The 20,162-nt window shown below is 36.4% G+C and overlaps 1 protein-coding gene across 10 annotated transcripts in view; it reads left to right on the top strand.

The window, feature by feature from the left end:
- Positions 1-282: 282 nt before the first annotated feature.
- KCNMA1 (potassium calcium-activated channel subfamily M alpha 1) overlaps positions 283-20,162 on the top strand; it is a 637,032-nt gene continuing 617,152 nt past the window's right edge. For 3 of the 10 annotated variants that reach the window (XM_074232920.1, XM_074232917.1, XM_074232915.1), the window contains exon 1: positions 285-682. In XM_074232920.1, the coding sequence (XP_074089021.1) occupies positions 617-682 (66 nt within the window). In that variant the 5' untranslated portion in view covers positions 285-616. Of the gene's footprint in view, positions 683-20,162 lie in introns of all 10 variants that reach the window. The other 7 variants (XM_074232914.1, XM_074232913.1, XM_074232916.1 and 4 more) reach the window with 5 other exon arrangements.

Raw genomic sequence — 20,162 nt, 5'->3', positions numbered from 1 at the left:
CAATCCACAAGTTTCCTTCCCTATTTTCAGAGTAGGATCGCTGGCTGACCTCAGAAGGAACATGGAAGTTGGGATGCTCTTTCCACATTTGGTCTTGGGGAATGGCCAATAGTTTATAGATAGATGAGAATGAAGATATGTGTGTGTGTGTGTATATACATATATACATATATATATGTGTGTGTGTGTGTATACATATATACATATATATGTGTGTGTGTGTATATACATATATATGTGTGTGTGTGTATATACATATATGTGTGTGTGTGTGTGTGTGTGCATATACATATTTCAGCACCACAACAGTAGATTGACTTATCAAGTATATGTGATGATGAAGGATCAGGGGGTCCTGAAAAACTTTCATGACAAGATGATGGAGTAGTTCCAAATAACTTCTTTCAGGTTTACCCAAGCTTAGTGACTCCTGAACCTAATTCTACCTTATTAGGTACTGGCTCTTCTTTGTTTACCTACTTGACTCAATGTTCCAATCTCCTGTTTTTTCTATTGTCAGGAAGCCCAGAAGATTAACAATGGCGCTACTCAGGCAGATGGTACCCTCAAACCAGTGGATGAAAAAGAGGAGGCGGTGGCAGCAGAAGTTGGTTGGATGACTTCTGTGAAAGACTGGGCAGGTGTGATGATCTCTGCCCAGACATTAACTGGCAGAGTCTTGGTAAGGCCCCTAAACCTCTCCTTATTTTTCTTTTGAAATGATTATCACTTATCCTGTTTTATGGATGATCCTTTTTTTGCCATGGTAAATTGTATCCTGAGTATTAGACCTGATCATTCTTTTGTTTTCTGATTAGTGGTGATGAGCTGCTGGGACAAGGAGAGGGACACTTTCTACTTTTATTTGGGAGGTGTGACCCGTTTCTCTAAAGTAACCTCCTTCTTTGTGCCTAAAGAACAAGAATCTGGGTATACTTTAAGGGAGTTCATAGAAAATGGGCTCCAAAATGATAGTTAGGGAGGAGACATACTTTTCAGTGATCACAGTTTGTGCCACAACCCCCACCCTCCCTACCTTAAAATGGAGAACAGTTCAAAAAAGTGAAAAGCAAAGAAAAACAGCCTAATTGTAAAGACAGGACTTGCTGGGAATGGCAGCTTTGCCTCTGTCTTCTCCCCTCTATTTATCTGTCTCTCTCTGCCTCTATCTCTATCTCTCTGTGTCTCTCTCTCATACACACACACACACACACACACACACACACACACACACACACACAGAGGGAGAGAGAGAGAGAGAGAGAGAGAGAGAGAGAGAGAGAGAGAGAGAGAGAGAGAGAGAGAGAGAGAGCAAGCGAGCTTTATTTTGACTTGGGAAAGTCATTTATATTCTCCAGCTACTTAAAGAGGACTCATTTGCCTTGGGTTAGCTTCCTGACTGCCTATTTTGTAATCTTTTTTTCCTTGAACCTGGTTGAGTTGAATCCCTTTAGGGGATAAATTCAGATGTGTATTCAAAGTGATTAGTAAATAAGTTAGGAAGACATTGAGGCCCATCAGACTCTTGTGAATGTTCATTGCTCTGAGCCTTTTTGTTATTTCCCCAGAGTATTTGCTGAGGAAAGAGTTTTCTATTTGTAGTGAATGGACCTTCAAAGTCCAGATTCTTGCTCTGCTACTAAATATCCATTTGACTAATTTTACAAGTCCTGTGTTTCCTGAGGAACAGTTTCTGAATCTGTAAAATAAGGAAATTCAGATTATATCATTCTTCTCAACTCTGGATTTTATTCATTTACTTTAATGAACTTCAGAGGAAGAGAAGATGACTATGGATTGGAAAGGTCAGGGAAGTCCTCCAAGATGGTTAGTAGACAAGAAACCAGATCATATGATGATGATCACTGGAAGGAACTATAGATACTTAGCCTGAAAAGAGAAGACTTAACAGGGACATGAACACTGTCTTCAAACATTTGAAGGATTATTTTGTGGGGAAAAAGGACTAATATATTTATCTTATGTGCCCCTATAGGTCAGAATGAGGACCAAGAGGAACAGAGGAACAGATTTGGTTCTAATAAAAGAACCCAAAGTTAGAATTAAAAGTTAGAACTGCCAAAAAGGTAGACTGACCTCCAGATAGTAGAGTAATGAGTTCACTGAAGCAGTCCTGAAGTTGTTCAACAATGCACAATTTACCACCTGTCAGGGATGTTATAGAGGTGATTTTCTTTTTGTTTGTTTGTTTCATCTAAGAGTGAGGTGGGATTTGAATTCAAATTTTTCTGACTCCAAGTTCCATACTTTATTCACTGTGCCACCTACCTGCTAAGCTGATTTTTATTTCATTCTCAATAGTCAATTGTTCAAATCTTTTGCCTCTCCAAATACCTGTCTTCCCTCTTAACCTAGCAGTGTGCTTGCTACAGATAACCATATATCTAACTTTACTGAAAATACTGAGGTCTTTGGATAAAAACTTCCTTAATTTTCCTTTTCCCCTAACATTTGCTGACCTATTTATACATTTTCTCTTCTCTTCTTTCTATCTCATCCCTTATTTTTTAGTTTTTCCTCTGAGTTTTTTGTATCCCCCCAAGGGCCCTGCTCAGTCCCTTTGCTTCTTTCTGCATTTTATCTTTAGCATAATCATTCACATTGCTATGTAATCTGCTTCCCAAACTAAAATTTAAAAATAAATGTTTGTTGATATATTTTATTTTTTATATTACCTACATTTCCAGATATGTGCCCCTTCCAACTCCAGATAGCTATTCTTAATGACAATTTTTTTAAAAGAGGAAAGAAAGCAATTCAGTAAATCTAATCCACTTATATATTGAACATGTCTGAATTTATTTGCAGTATAACACACCCATATTCTCTCCCCTGCAAAGAAAAGATGGGGAAGTGACTTTTCATTATTCCTCCATTGGAGTAATTTGCTCATTTTAATTTTGTTACAAATTAATTTTTTCTAGTTCTAACCTCTCTTCTGAACTTTAGCTGCTTCTTTCCAACCGTCCTTAGGACATACTTGGATATGAAGTCCACTAGGACCTCAAACTCAACAAATCCAAAATCAAAAGGCATTTTTTTCCTAAAACTGTTCCTTCTTCATTATTTCTTTTTGTGACACCAAAATCACTTTATCAATAAGCATTTATTATGCTCCTTATGTATGTCATACACAAAAAGGAAAATGAGTCAGTCCTTAATTTTAGAAGCTTCCATTCCACCAGAAAAGATAAATACAATTAAGTATGTATGAAATTTAGGCAGATAGGAACTGAAATTGTGATTTTATTACTACAAGAAATTCCTAAATGAGGAAACTTCCTCTACCAAAGCAGGTTAGCATCTTCTTTGCAACTAATAAACTTAGAATGTTTTCTACAGAAAACTTAGAAGTTAGATAACTTATGTAAAGTCACACAGTTGGCATGATCAGAGGTGAAATTAATTTTTAAAAAAAATTTTAAAATGTATTTTTGCTAAATGTTTTCAATTCCATTTAAACATTTTAGTTAATTTTATAAAATTTTATAAAAATTATAAAAAATTATAATATATTCATTTTATTAAAAAATTGCATTCCAAACTCTTTCCCTTTCTTTACTTCCTTATATCTTGATAAGGCAAGCAATATATTATTGATTATACACATAGAGTTATGTAAAACACATTTTCTTATTAGTCATGTTGTAAAAGAAAACACCATACAAAAATAAAGCTTTGAAAGTATGCTTATAATCTGCACTCAGAATTCATCAGTTCTCTCTCTGGAAGTAGATAGCATATTTCATAATGGATCCTTCAAAATTGGCTTTGATCATTGTATTGTTGAGAATAGCTAAGTCATTCATAGCTGATAATCATTACAATATTCCTGTAGCATACATTTATATAAATCTTTCCAAGTTTTTCTGAAGCCATCCTGCTTGAAATTTCTTTTAAGACAATGGTATTCCATCACAATGATACAGCACAGCTTGTTCAGACATTCTCCAATTGACAGGCATTCCCTAAGTTTGCAGTTGGCCACCACAAAATAAAAGGCTATAAATTATTTTTGTACAAATAGATCATTTTCCCTTTTAGAAAATCTCTTTTGCATAAAGATGTCATTTTTTGCAGGGTCAAAGAGTGTGCAGTTTTATAAACCATTGGACATCGTCCCAAACTGTTATCCAAAATGATTGGACCGGTTTATTATTCCACCATTAGTACATTAGTGCACAGATTTTTTCACATCTCAGTCAGCATTTGCCATTTTCTTCTCCTATCATGTTAGTCAATCTGGTAGGTGTGAGGTAGTATCTCAGGACTGTTTTAATTTATATTTCTTAAATCAATAGTAAGCTAGATCATTTTTAAGTAACTATTAAAATCTTTGATTTCTTCTTCTTAAAAGTGATTCTTTATATCCTTTGGCCACCATTAACTGGTGAGTGACATTATTTTTTATAAATTTGACTGCATTTCATACATATTTGAGAAATGAGGTCTTTATCAGAGAAACTTTCTGTAAAATTTTCCTCTAGTCTCTTGCTTTACTTCTAATCTTGGCTATATTAGTTTTGTTTGTGCAACCCCTTTTTAATTTCATGTAATCAAAATTATGCATTTTACTTTTGTGGCTTTCTATATCTTATTTGGTCATAAACTCTTCCTTTGTCCATAGTTCTGTACATTTCCCTCATATTCCCCTAATTTTTTACATTACCCTTTTACTCTTTTTTTAGGTTTTTGCAAGGCAAATGGGGTTAAGTGGCTTGCCCAAGGCCACACAGCTAGGTAATTATTAAGTCTCTGAGACTGGATTTGAACCCAGGTACTCCTGACTCCAGGGCTAATGCTTTATCCACTGTGCCACCTAGCCTCCCCACCCTTTTACTCTTAATAATTATCTATTTTGACCTTGTTTCACACTCACACACACACACACACACACACACACACACACACAAACACACATGCAGTGTGAGATATGGATCTGTGCCCAGTTTTTTGTCGAACTGCTTTCCAATGGTTAAAACAGTTTTCGATGAAAGAGCATTAATAGCTGGAGAATCTGAAAAGAATTCATATACGAGGTCACATTTGAACTGAGTTTTGAAGGAAAGAAGCAAAGGATTCTAAGAGTAAGAAGTGAAAAAAAGTGAATTTTTGAAATGGGGGAAAGTCAGTGTAAAGGCATGAAGAAAGTCCAAGAAGACCAAGCTGAATCACAGCCTAAAGGCAGGGGAATCATGTATTATAATAATGCTGGAGAGATAGAATGGACCTCATTGTGAAAGTCTGCCATGTTTATAACTATGAACTCGTTCAGATCTTTATTCTCAGATCCAGTCATTTACTAGATATTGTTGAATTACATTTTTCATTGTTCCTACAACTACTGCCCAAGTATAGCCTCTCATTACCATTTGTCTGCACTCTTTCAAGCTCCTCCTAACAGATGACCATCTTTATTCTTTTCCCACTCCAATCCATGGCCAGAAAGGTTGTTATTAAGTGTTGATTCCCATTTTAAAATGAAGAGAGGTACCTAAAGTCACACTGTAGATGAATGATAGTCTGGACTGGAAGTCAGTTTTCTTTCTTTCTTTTTTTTTTTTTTTTAAATTTTCTAGTTTAGTGCCCTCCCTGACCTGGACCAACATCTTTTCCAACCTGTTTCCTCATAAGCCACTGGAATCTTGGCTGTGGTATTTTTTGACATTACTTTGCTTTAAACTAATTAGTTCCTGTGGCTTCTTGGCCTGACTTTTAATATTTGCTTGCACAGACACTGCCTGCCCACATGTCCAGGTTTGCTACTACTTAATCTGCCAGCTGGTCTCTTTGGAAAAAAAAATTCTACGTAGGACCAGGCTGAATCTTTTCCTTCCTGAGTAGCTCACAGAACAATAGCATTTCCCAGCTACGTGGGGTCCTAGAGAGTATAGAATTATAGAAGCATAGACTTTCAAGAAAGACAAGACCTCAGGCTTTATTTAGTCCAATCTGAAGCCTAGAGATAGTATACAATTTGGCCAGTAACATAGCTCAAGTCACAACCAAGAGTAGAATTCATGTCTCCAGACAAGATTGTTTTCTTCATGCATGGGGTGCCTCTGTACCTAATATAGTAGCCAGTGCCCAATATTCCAGCATCAAAGATTTAGAGTTAGAAGGGACCTCAGAGCTTATCTAGTTCAAACTCCTCATTTGCAATATGAAGAAACTGAAGCCCAGGGAAGTTAAAACCTCTGGACTTCCTAGAATCGTGATTTTATATAACTGAAGGAAAGGCTAAATTTTATATTTTATTTATTTTCATTTTTTAAATTTAAATTATTTTTGAAATGCTAAATTTTAGTTAGAGATTAGTGGAAATTTAGATATAGTATTTTTCCTCTCTAAATCCACAGACTCCTTGAAATATAAGCTTGGGTCATTGCTCCCTGGGTTAAGAACCTTTGCCTTACAAGAAGGCAAGTTTTTGTTGTGAATTGAGGAATGAATTTCCATGGAGGTCTTGATGAGGGGGCAGGAGGCATTTCTTTCAGACAAGCTGCCTGTCACACATACACACAGAGTTGTATTTATCTAGAGTTGTCCAAATGTTTATCCTAGTAACAACAGGAGGACAGAAGCAAGAAGAGTTGGTAGGAGTGTCAGACTTTCCCCTTTCAATTTTTAATGTGTTTTCCTTCATGTGTGGCTCCAAGACTTAATTTTAACATCTGGCCTCTTTTTGCATCAATGTGTGACTGTAGACTTGCTGCCCAGGGTTCAGTGCACTGGCTGCAAACTTTGCTCCCCTGGAGAGAAATCTTAGAGATAATTTTAGAATAGATGAAGCTGATATGTACAGGTTTTGTGAACCTGCATTACATTTTGTTGCTCAGAATTCCTAGGGATTAAAAAGTATGCATGTAAGGAAGATGATTAATTAAGTTCAAATGTGGAAGTTATTTATATTAATAAGCAATATAAAGGGGTTTATGTAAATCTATTATATCTATGCAAATCTTCAGTACTTAAAGGACTGGGACTCCATGGATATGGAGTAGTCTTTTCTCAAATACAGATCGAAACCCATGATATCTCTGCACTCAACTGAGCTGCTTCCTGGATAACAGATGCACAGAAGGGCGTGGTATCCATCCTGGAAGCCCTTTCAGCCCTTAACAGGACCTATAAGTTAGAACATGCCTTTTAGTGTGGTCACCTTTCAAGATCTGGGGTCACTTCCAGGAGATCCCAAGTTCCTATTTGCAGGACTTCCAAATAGCAGCTTTAACAGTCATTCACATTGATATAGTAGTTTACAAAATCTTTCATTATAACATCCTAGTGCACAGGTATTCTTAGCACCATCATACCCATTTCTTCAGTGAAGAACTGGACAAATACAGTGCCTTGTCTTTGTTCACGCGATTATTAAATGACATAGCTGGGAGTGAAGTCTAAATTTGGAGGGGGGCTCTAAGGCATAATTATGGACAGTCCATCCCATCAACTAACTTCTCCTTTCTAAATAACTCACCATACCTAACACCAAAATAATAATAATATCCATTAAGAGTGATCTTTGTTGTTGAGTCTCCTGTAAATCAAAGAAATTTATTCATCACTCAAATTCTACATAAGTATCAAGATTGGGAATTTTGCATATGCAGTGTCTGCAGTTCAGCAGAAGCCCCATCTTAGAGAACCAAGCCATATAATAAATATATTTTTATGAGAATCAACAAAACTGATCAATGCCTTGGAAAAGTCTGAAAACCTGTGCTCTTTGTAACAACTGTAGACATCCCACTTTTACTGTACAAATGGGTTTGGGGCATTGTCTCCTATCTCTTCATTTGAGTCCTGCTTGACCTTCATAATTTTGTTACATTTGCTTTTGATCTTTTGGATGCATAGTTTCCATTTCCATTTTTGCAGTTTCTGTGTATAATAACTACTATATTTTTAATGAGATGAAATGATCAGCATACCTCTCACATGAGACAGTGAGAGTATGTTTTCTGCCAATTCATAGAGTAGAAAGCTACCAACTTAAAGATGATACCAAGTTTTGCCAGGGAGCAAAGATGATGAAGAAGGAGCAGAGCTATAATTAGGGTGGGAGTGACCAGATATCTTTCTCAAGATGATATCAGCAGCCTAGGGGGGAAAAAACTAGTTATTTTGCAAGACTATTGACAATTGGGAGTTATTTGATGGCACATAATTCTTCATCACCCTTCAGCAGTCACACCAAGCAATTTAAACCCCAACACAGACCTGTCCTGTTTTTCTCCCACTCTTCATGTTCTCTTAGAAGTTGGACTAAGATATCATTGGCATTTCACTTGAATTGAGAGCAAACTTTGTGCCCTAAGCCACAGACACAAAAAAAAGTTTGTTATAGCTGTTGGGGATTCAAGAGATCCTAATTTTAGTGCTGATTTTGCTACTCAGCTTTGTAATCATGGACAAATTGCATTGTCTCTTGGTCCTTGATTTCCTTGTCTTTATAGTAAGGGAAATTGAACTAGATAGGGTTTTCTTATAGTTTCAAAAACCTATGTTCTTTTTACTCTATTACTCTGTATTTTACTCCATATTTACCCAATATTCTTTTTATTCTTAACTAGATAGAAATTCATGTTTAAACATATTCAAAGGCTGCTAGTCATAGTTGATAGCTGCTCCTTAGTCTTGGCCTATGTCATTCATATTAAAAAAGTCCACCTGGACTTAGTATGAAATTATTTGAACTTTATGAAAATAGATGTAAATTTTAGAAACTGCTGTCTTATTTACCTTCCTATTTTCTCCCAAGATCTGGCTCCTTTGTTTGGGAAGCAGGGGAGTAGCATTCACAATTCAGAGGAATCTCTATTTGGCCATATCAGAGATAATCAACACTGTAGTCTCACAAAAGATCTCTGATTCATTGTCTTGCTACCCAATTTTCTACTTTAATGTAAACTCCCCACTTTTTCCTTCCTTGTGCATTTCTCAGTCTCTGGACTGGATCTCTCCTATGCTGCATGGACTTCTTAGAGATTCTGTGTTATAGCAGATGGAACACTGGCTTCTAAGTCAGTAAAGACCTGGGTTTAAGGCCTACTGTAATACATCATATTTGTTTGACCCTGTTGAAGACACTCAAACTTTTCAGTGTCCCAAGCAATGTCATAGGACCATCAATGGAGTTCCTAGGTAGAGATTATTCTCTTTGGTAGTTCCCTTCACCAGCGAATTCATAAATAGGTCTGAAAACAAAACTCAAATGGTTCATGGTGGTTACCTAAAATATAGTATATGACTGATACAAATTAGGGATACTATTCAAGAATTGTAAAGCTCAGGTGTATATTATTATTAAAAATAATATAATCTACCATTTATATATGCTTTTATCTCTGTAAAATATTATACATATATATATGTATACATATTATCTAATTTGAACCTTACAATAATCCTGGGAAGTAAGTTCTGTCATTACTCCCTTTAACAGGTGAGGCAACTGACATTAAAAGAGGCTAAAAGAATTAAGAGACAACTATTAGATATAGTTAGTAGATAGAGTTCTGGACCTGGAGTCAGAAAGACCTGAGTTCCAGCCCTATAGATATCAGTGTGAGCCTGGGTAAGTCACTTAATCTTTGTGCAATCCATTGCAGAAGAAAATGGCAGTATCTTTACCAAGGAAATTGAACATAACAAAAAGATTTAGAAGGGACTTTATGGTTTCTTTGTTTATTTTAGTTCTTTTTTTTCCGTTTTAAATCTGAGGGATCTAAGGCTTAGCTGGAGAAACTGTTTGCTCATAATCACAAAGTTAAACTTGCACATATAGTTTTGATTTTATTTAATGTAATCACATTTGTGCATGTAGGAAGCCTTGGGAGGAATAAATAACCCTAGGAAAATTCTTGAACACAGGGTATTCTTATGATTTTCCAAATATTGGTCTGTGAGTAGCATGAAGAACTTCAGATGCCCTAGATGAGGGTGAGGGCTAGGGAAAAAAAAAACTTGAGTTTAGTGATCTGAGAGTTCATCCCTTTTCCTGCCTTAATCCCTATTTCCCTTGCTGCCATGGTACCCTAACATGCATATATATGGCCTCACTCATTCCTAAATTTGTTTGGTCGTCTTGATATTGTCCTCACTGAAATTGCCACTGGCCCAATGGTTTTCCTTCTATCTCCTTTGGGAAAAATGACATTCTAAGACTTGCCCTTCTCTGTCATTTTGCTATCTCTAATATCAATTTGAGACCTATAATATACAATTCACATACTTATCTGTTTGCTTTAGGGGTTGAAGAGGGTGGTATGTTCCCTCCTTCCCAAACAGACCACTGAGAGAATACCCCTTTATTTATCTAAACATTTCACATGTGATATTTTAAATATCTTCCTCTATCTTTCCTCTTCATCCATCCATCTATCTAATCTTATCTGTCAGTCTGTCTATCTGTCTGTCTATCTATCTATCTATCTATCTATCTATCTATCTCAGAAGATACAAAAGGAAATGTATGTTAAATATACTCTTTAAACATTGAAATAATCCTGTTAGTTTAATGGAGTTAAATAGATCTTCTTTCAAAGCCACACTATTTACACATGAAATTGAACCCTTTGAATAAAGGCAATATACTTAATCAAATATTGGAAATATTCTCAAGATATTCATTTTACTTTTCCCTTTAGGTAACTTTCATGGGATATGTTTTTCCTTCCAAATATGACTTTTAGATTTATGTCTATGAAGACCTCTTCATAAATGGATACACAATTCTATTTAATTATTTCATTTTAGAACTGTCAGACACCTCAGTGGACTTATGATCTGATATACTTATCTTCATGAAGAAACTGAGTTCTAGAGAGGAGATCTGACTTTTCCAAGGTCATAAGATAGTTAATGATGGCCATATAACCTGAATTTAAAGTCCAGTTTTGTCATAAACTATTGATCATAAACTATTGATTTTACTTCGGGCAAATTATTTTATCTCCCTGGGTCTCAGTTTCATCATCTGTTAAATGATGGAATGGCTAAATTCTAAAAATCCTCTCCAATTATAAATTCATGATATTATGAACTGTAACTAGTAACCATTAAAAATTTTATTAGACTCATTTTCTCATATTTTAGTAAAGTCTAAACAATATTCATATGCAATGAATGAATGAAAAAAACATTTAAGCAATCTCTATGTGTGATGTTGGACGCCTAGGTGGCGCTATAGTATATAGAGTATTAGTCCTGGTGTTAGGAAGACTTGAGATCTAATCCAGCCTCAGATATTTATTAGTTGTATGACCTTGAGTAAGTCATTTAACTCTGTTTACTTCAGTTTCTCCATATTTAAAATAAGCTGGAGAAGGAAATGACAAGCTATTACATTATTTTTGTCAATAGTACTCCAAATGGGATCACAAAGAGTCATACGTGACTGGAAAATGACTGAACAAGAACATGTGTTGTGTACTGTTATAAATGCTTAGAACAGGGATAAGGGATGAACCTGTGATTTCATTAATGAAGGGAACTTCCATGTGACTAAGCTCCTAATGAACCTTACCTTCTCTACAATCCATAGGCTTGCAGAGCTGCCTAGTGGTTTGTTCAGGGGCATACAGCCAGTGTGACTGTGTGTGACTAACATATATATATATATATATATATATATTACATGCATATATTTTTATATATGTATTAATGTTATATTAATATAATATTAATATACATATAGATATCCCTATATAGATATGTATGTGTGTGAGAGTGTGTGTGTGTGTGTGTGTGTGAGAGTTAAAGGTGTCTTCCTGAATAGAAAGTGGATTCTCTGTCTACCACACATTTTCTGGGGATAACAGTCCAAAAACAATCCCATAAAATTCTTACCACAAGGATTTTACAAGAAATTACAGCATTGTGATGCCATTGTGATGTCTCAAGAACAAAGGACGAGCAACCACAACAACAACACACAGGTAACCACCAAAATAGGGGAGCACTGCACAGGGTGGAATGTTTTGATTATGGATATCCCATGGATGGTGATTTTAATAGAAGGGCAATTATTATACATTTTCTTTCCAGGAATGACAGTATGAATTTGATTAACATACTCATAGAGTAAAGGGAGGAGATGGGGTCATTGCATATGTGCAGCCACATGGCAGGAGGACAGTCAGGGAGTGATAGAAATAGAAAAGGTGGGTCTGGGTTGGGTAGTTTTGATGAATTCTCAGCAAGGGCTGGGTTAGAAACCTGAGAACTGAGTAGGAGGTAGTGGTTAGACCACAGGAATATGACCAGAATATTTTGTGCAGAACACTCCCATCATGTGCTGCATACAAGAGAGTCGTGACATCCAGAAATGACTGTGTTTTAGCAAAAATATCCCACAAGGCAGGAGTATATCTCACTTTACAAGGTACATATGTTCCTGAAAATTTGTGCATTAACTGAACTCTGGTACATTGAATTCAATTTAAAATTGCTACTTACAAGAATTATATGGTAAATCATTTTGTAGAGGAAGTAATTGCCCCCATATTTATCTTTAATGTAAATGTAGATTTTCATATTTTGAATATGTTTAAAATGAGACATACCTCATTGTCTTGGAGGACACAAAAGAGAATGTGTGAGAAATTATAAGATGAAACTTCAGTGAATTGTGATTCATATTTCATTGATGCAGCTAAACTAGAGGCAACATGGTATATACAATTGAAAAGAATGCTGGGTGACAAGTTTCCATCAAATTTGCTCTTAAAAAGTCTTCACTGTTACAATGGAGAAACAGTAAGTAATAAAATGAATGAATAAATAATATTCACACCGTTTAAAATCTGAAAAAAAAGAGAAAAGATTGTTGTGTTTGGAATTGAGGATTTGAGTTCAAATCCCATTTTGCCACTTACTATCTATATGACCTTGGGAAAGTCATTTAACATGCTTAGCCCTTAGCTTCCTTCTATAAAATGAGGGGTTTGGGATCAATGGCCTTTGACATTTCTTTCAATTCTACATTTGTGATCTAGTGAGCAACCAATAAGTACAGGGTTAGCTAAGTATTAAAAAAAAAGAGTTACCCTTGATATGATGACATTTTGTAAGTTGAGTGCATTTCATCTATCCATCTATTTATCTATTCATTTATTAATCCATCTATTCATTATCATCTATCTACTTGACTGACTATCCTATCCATATATTCATCTATTTTTCATCTATCCATCCATCCACTTGTCTATATAGTCTATTTATCCCTCCATCCATTATCTCTATCTATCTATCTATCTATCTATCTATCTATCTATCTATCTATCTATCATCTATCTCTAAGCATATACACAAATATACACAGTAAATGCCAGGTATTTGAGACAGAAGGTATTAAAAGTTAGTTGGGAGAGGGGAGATCAGGGATAGCTTCTAGAAACTAGTCCTTGGGTTGAGCTTTGATAGAAACTAGAAATTCTAAGAGATAGAGATGAGTATGGAGTGCATTCCAGGAACAAAGAACAACCTTCACAAAGTCATCAAGATGAGAAATGGAGTACTTTATGTGAAAAACAGGAAGAAGGCCATTTTGACTGAATTGTGAAGTGCCTGAAGGGGAATAAATTATAATAAACCTAGAAATGTAGATTATATCTAGGTCATGAAGGGCTTTTAATGGCATCCAGAGTTTGTATTTGATCTTGGTTATAATAGGGAGTATTGGAGTTTATTGAGTAAATGAGTGATATGGTTATACATTTACTTTGGGAGCTATGTTGGAAGATGGATTTCAGAGACAGGGAGACCAAATAGGAAGTTACTGAAATAGTTCAAGGAAGAGCTGATGAGAACCTGACCTAGGGTGACCATGACTTGAGAGCAGAGAATGGATAGAGGTAAAATCAAAAAGACTTGGTGACTAAAATATATATGTGCAGTGAAGGAGAGTGAGTAGTTGAGGATGATAGTAAGTTTGTGAACTTGAACAAAAGGGTGATCCCTTAATAGAAATGGGAAAGTCCAAAGAAGGGCACTCCGTTCACTGGCACAGTTGAAACCTATGTGCTCTTACTCATCCAAAGGATGTGCCCTAATTCATCAATCTTCTACGGCTTTTAACATCTGAAAATGACTTAGCAAGTTACTGCACTAAACTGAACCTGGTAATCTGGTGCATGATGTGTGTGTGTGTGTGTGTGTGTGTGTGTGTGTGTGTGATGGGAGCGAGAGAGAGAGAGAGAGAGAGAGAGAGAGAGAGAGAGAGAGAGAAAGAGAGAGAGAGAGATGAGAGATTGATCATATGAGTCTGTGGGAACATGGAATGTAGTTCTCACTACCTTGGCAATAGTCACACAAACATATTTGCATCTCTCAAATATTTTGAGACCTGATCAAATCCCCAATATATAGTTTTAAAAAACCTAGATACAGATATGCTATGCTGTCTCTTTAAGTCCCACAAGAAGCCACTGAACTTTCACTGTTTTTGTTTATTTGTTTTTTCCAAGGCACTGAGGTTAAGTGACTTGCACAAGGTCACACAACCAGGTAATTATTAAGTGTCTGAGACCAGATTTTAAACTCAGGTCCTCCTGAATCCAGGGCTAGTGCTCTATCCACTGTGTCACCTACCTGCCCCATTTCCACTGTTTAGAGCATAAATTCAAAAAAACACCTTCCTCTCCAACTCCATGTTTGCTACATTAAAAAGTTAAAGCTATGGTGTAGTGGTGTGTAGGGAAGCCAGAGTAATAAGGGTCAAGGTCATTATGATTTATTTACTAGACCCCTAACTTTCCTTGAGACTTCTATAGCTTTTCTAGCCCCTGGTGATTGGCAACAGGGCAGTCAGTTCACACTCTGCCTGCCAACTTGCCCCTATGAGCTTTGTAAAGAGTAGCTGTTAATTTTATTAGTTTCTCTTGTTGGCCTCTCCACACCCTCAGACTCCAGAGGTTGTGGTGGAAACTGGAGAGTGGCTCAGAAATCAATCCACTGGAGCAGAGAAGGAAAAATTCCTGCCAGTGGAACAGACTGCTCCATCAATGCTGGTCACCTCTGGCATTTAAGGCTTGCTATACTAAACCTTACTATACTAAGCATACTAAGCCTTATCATACCATCACCCTCAATCACACCCATTCCTGGAGGATGGGGAGCCAATGGGGATCCTAACTGGACTCGAGGGTGGGCTCAGGTTCTTCTTCTTCTTCCCTCCTTCCTTTCTCATATTTTCTTTTTCCCTCATGCATTTGGCCTTTCTTTCCTTTGATCTCTCCATTTCTCCCCTTCATTCTCCTTTTCTCTTCCTATCTTCCTTATCTGTTTAAGGAAGCATAGCCAATGGAACCACAATAACCATTTTATGCTATTGGTTTTGTGAATGAAATGGGGCTTGAGAGGAGATGCAGGAGATGGAACATAAAGCCTCCTAAGGTGATGTGAAAGGAAACAAATAATAATACTTCTGGCTAACATCTATATATCTGTATTTGCAAACACTGTCTCATTTGATCCTTATAATAATTCTGTGGAGGAAGTTGTTTTTATTATCTTTTTTTTTTTGCAGATGAGGGAATTGAAACTGAGAGAGATTAATTGGCTTAGTGTCACATTGGACATGGTGCTTTGAACTCAAGTCTTTTGAACCACAAGTAGAACACATCAGTTACTCGACTTTCTGCCTCTGGCTAAACCAAAAAATGTCGTCTCTGAGCACATCGAAATTGGGGAAGTCTAGATGACCAGAGAGGTCCATCATCCCAGACCAGTCAGTTGAGTGTGTTTACTTCACAGAATCAGTTAATTGGAGCCATTTCAGTCTTTACCTTCTGTGAGCCTCCCTCTTGCTAGCCTGACTCATGGGGAGTTGAGCCAGGAAATTCTCACTCCATGAAGCCTCTGGGAGCTGGCATGAAGCAGGAGGTGGGAGGGGTGGGGGTGGTGATTAGGGATTGGCATCTGATCTGTACAATATAGATGGTATGTGTCACAGAAAACCCCCTCACCACAGTGACCAATGAATCGTGCAGAAAGGAGAAATGAAATCTCTGCTTCCTTTTTCCTAGATATAGGGATGGAGTGAAACAGATAAGCATTGATGGGTATGGTTTTAGGAGATTGTTGTGTAGTGAGCTGTATTTTCATGTTAATACTAAGTGTGATATTGGAGAACCAGGACCATGTGGTATAATGAAAGGAGCAGAAAAGCTATAAAATATCAGAAAGCTGACCAGCTTTTAGCACAGTCAGTTCTTGAGACTTAATAAATACTTGTTGACTGATTGACTGGTCTTTGGGGCCCTCAAATTTTGCTTTGCATCAAACTGTACTTCCCCGTCAAATGTTTTCAGGGACACAAACAACTCATTAAGGCTTCAAGATTGCTATTTATTGCTGTGAATTGCAGAAAATAAAATCAAAGAGTACTCAAGAGGCCAGAATCTGATAAAGACCCCTCTAATACTTGCCAGTTAGTTTAGTCAGTTAAGAACATAGCATTTTTTTCCTGTTTTTGGGTGAGATCTGTGATTTCACTGGCAAAGGGCAGTAGTTCTCAAAATTGCTGGTCTCAGAACCCTTTTTCAATCTAAAAAATAATTTAGAACTAACCCAATAACTTATATTTTTGTGAATTATACTGAGTGTGATGATAAATGTTTCATCATTGGCTATCTTCCCAAACTATATACATGATCATTTTTATAGTTTAACCTTCATTCAAAGTATTTTCTTCATCATTTTATGAAGTCTAAATAATCAATAAAATATTAAATCAAGCTCTAATTGGTAGAGTTTGCTAGTTTCTGAGGTGTAAATGTTGACAGTGAAAATGTAATAATTGGCTTGCACAAGTTAATTTCAAATGGTTCCTGCATGTCACTTACATCTAGTACCAGATAGTATGATAGAAATTAAAAAATAATGGAATTACTATTTAGATTTACCATAGAATTACTATTATTAATAATAGTATTTATAATTACTATAATATTTTTGACCTTAGTTATCTTGTAAAAGGGTCTTGGGGACCTGCAGGGGATGACCATAATTTGAGAATGACTGAGAACCCCTAACAAGAAAATTCCTTTGCCCTTACAACTCTGATTTTTAGTGTTTTTGATTTCACTGTGTAGTATGAACTTGCTCAGGTTGGTCTCTCTCCATTTTGCTTCCCTGATACCCATAGAACATAGTTCTAGGGATCATAAATCTGGACTTTTGCCCATAGACCCTTCACTATATGGACATGCAATGAATCATTAATGGGAAAAGTTGTAGAATTTGGGGCAGAAAAGAACCTTAGAAACCATCTCCTTTAAATATATTAATTTATATGTAAGAAAAATTAAGTCCAGGGAGATAAAAGAAATTGCTAATGTCCATAGAGGTAGTAAATGTATTTTCTGAACCAAGGTTTTCTAACTCTGTATATTGGGTTCCTTTCATCATACTTGTGTTCACTCTTGCTCATGAGACAAACTGGACAAGAAAGTATAGGTAACTTAGTAAAGTTTTCCCCATGAGTAGGGAAACAATAATATGTCTTTTAGAGGATATGTTTATGAAGTTATCTTTACATACAAAGGACAGTGATATAAGTGCTTTTTATGATGGGGAGGAGTTTTGTCAGTGAATACATTGACCCCCCCCCACACACACACATACACATACTCATAGATCCTGATGCTGATTTTGCTTATATTTCAGTACTCTGTATCAACATATAAAAATATTCAGATGAATGGAAGCTCTCCATAGTAAATTTCCAATTCAAGAAAGTTCTTTAGCTGCAAGGCTCAAAAATAGCAAGATGATGATGACTCTGATGTCAACATTTTTTGAAGACCAACTCACACGTGCTTGGAAAAATCACACTTGGGACCATAAGAAGGCTTACATTACCAAGTTTAGTTTACTAAGTTTAGGAAGAGGCAAACTGACTCGTGACTGGAGAACTGAAATGTCCAACCAAGTTTAGTGTACCAGAGAGACCCATTTTTAGACAACGGGTTTGGAACAAGGTCATTCCATTAAAAATAAAAAGCTTTTCTGAAAAGAGGGAAATTCAAAATTTATCCTATATATCTTATAGAAAATGTGTCCTTCTTCCTTTTTTCAATTATTCAGGAAATAGAATGTACCAAAAAACTGTTTAGAAAAGGATTAAAGACTTCTAAGTTTCGAGTAGATCAGCTCTTCCAAATGACCATTTTCATAATGGCCCCATGGATTCAAATGATATGAGGGAAAGATAGGACTTTATTGAGTCTTCCAACAGGAGAACCAATACAATTCTTCAAGAGTGCAGCACCCTGATGACATGATTAATCCCAATTTCTCTATAAATTTCTCCCATAATTTAAATCATCCACTGACTTATCCTAGAATCTAAGCATTTTGGAGTTGAATGAGACCTTTTTGTTGTTGGTCAGTCATTTTCAGTTACGTCCAACTCTTTGTGACCCCATCTGGGGTTTTCTTGACATTGATTTGCCATCTGCTTCTCCAGGATGAGACTTTAGAGATTAACTGTTCAAATCTTTTCATTTTCCTGCTGAGAATACTGAAATCCATAGTGCTTACATAGCTTACTCTAGGTTTTTGTCTTGTAACTATAGAGATGGGAACAAATCTAGGTGTTTTCTGATTCCTTGGTCCTGTCCAACTCAATCTTTTTTTTTTAGGTTTTTTTTGCAAGGCAAATGGGGTTAAGTGGCTTGCCCAAGGCCACCCAGCTAGGTAATTATTAAGTGTCTGAGGTCGGATTTGAACTCAGGTACTCCTGACTCCAGGGCCGGTGCTTTATCCACTACACCACCTAGCTGCCCCTATAATGGCCGACTCAATCTTAAGTTAAAGAAACTGAGGCAACAAAAATGAAATGATTTGTTCAAGACTTTCTGAGGTTCCTTGGTTATTAAGAATTATATCTTGTAGTCTGGTTTAAATAAAAGAGATTGTGAATTGTAAATTTTTTTCACACATACAGGGATTGAATTTTAGTGTATTTTTTTAAAATATGAAAAGCTGGCCTCCTCCCAGAATTATTTCAGGATGCCTTTTCCAACATGTAAGTGAAGAGGTGGAGCTTTTTTCCTTTCCAGTTATTTCATGAGGGTGTATGTGGAGCTTGGCTGAGGGAAGGATGGGGGAAACCCTCAAAAAATTGGAGAAAAAAGGACCTTTTCCCTACCACTTCCATCTCAGTTAGATTAAAAATAGCAAGAAATGGTAATAGGGAGATAAAAGTGTGGCATTTCAAAGAGTCTTGATTGAAGCAACCTCTCTGAGGGTTTTCTGGGAAGGTTGCTGTCCAACTGTGAGCTTGAAGTTGAGGCTTGGTGTAGCAGAAGATAGATGGGTTTGGCTTAGGCCTCCCAGAATCCCTTCTCTTTTGAGAAATGGGACCTTTCTCCCAGTAACTATTTTATCAGTTTCAAAATAATGCAAAAATTCAGTGATGACTACCTTGATTAGAAGATCTTGTAGGGAGCACAATAGAAGCCTCAGAATTTTGCTTTGGACTCTGCCCATGTGCATACCCTAGCAATAGAAGCATAGGCTCTAGGAAATAAAAATCTGCTTTCAGGAGCATAGGAGAAAAATCATAATCCTGTCTTTGTCTAGTCCTGCTCCTTCAGAATAATATTCCCTCTGAATTTCTTTGTAGGCTCTTGAATATTTGGGACCCTTTTGGCCCAATTTTTGCCCGTTATTTTTCCCTTAACTCATAACATTCATTGAAAAAAAAGAAAGCAATTCTCTTTTCTGGTCCATTGAATGTGGCTCTACATACCCTGAGGTCATTAGGGACTTTGGTAGCTATCAAATTGAAAAAAGTATACATCTACTCAGGGAGGCTGTGTAATAGAAAGATTACTGGCTTAGATTCAGGATATCTGGGTGCTTTTTAGTCCTGGCTCAGTTAAGTCATAAATGACCTTGCTAGAAGAGGAGACTAGGTTGTATAGTGTATAGAACACTGACCCCAGAGGCAGGAGGACCTGAGTTCATATCCAGCCTCAGATATGTCCTAGTTCTGAGCAAGTTACTTATCATCTGCCTCAGTTTTCTTCTCTGTAAAATGAGGATGATATTAATAACCCATATCTCTTAGAGTTATTATAAGGATCACATAAGATAATAATTGTAAAGTTCAGGCTAATACTATACGC

Source organism: Macrotis lagotis, chromosome 4, assembly GCF_037893015.1.
Source record: "Macrotis lagotis isolate mMagLag1 chromosome 4, bilby.v1.9.chrom.fasta, whole genome shotgun sequence".
Classification (NCBI taxonomy): Eukaryota; Metazoa; Chordata; class Mammalia; order Peramelemorphia; family Peramelidae; genus Macrotis; species Macrotis lagotis.
Note: the sequence above shows the minus strand (reverse complement) of the source record. Positions and strands in the feature narration are given on the sequence as shown.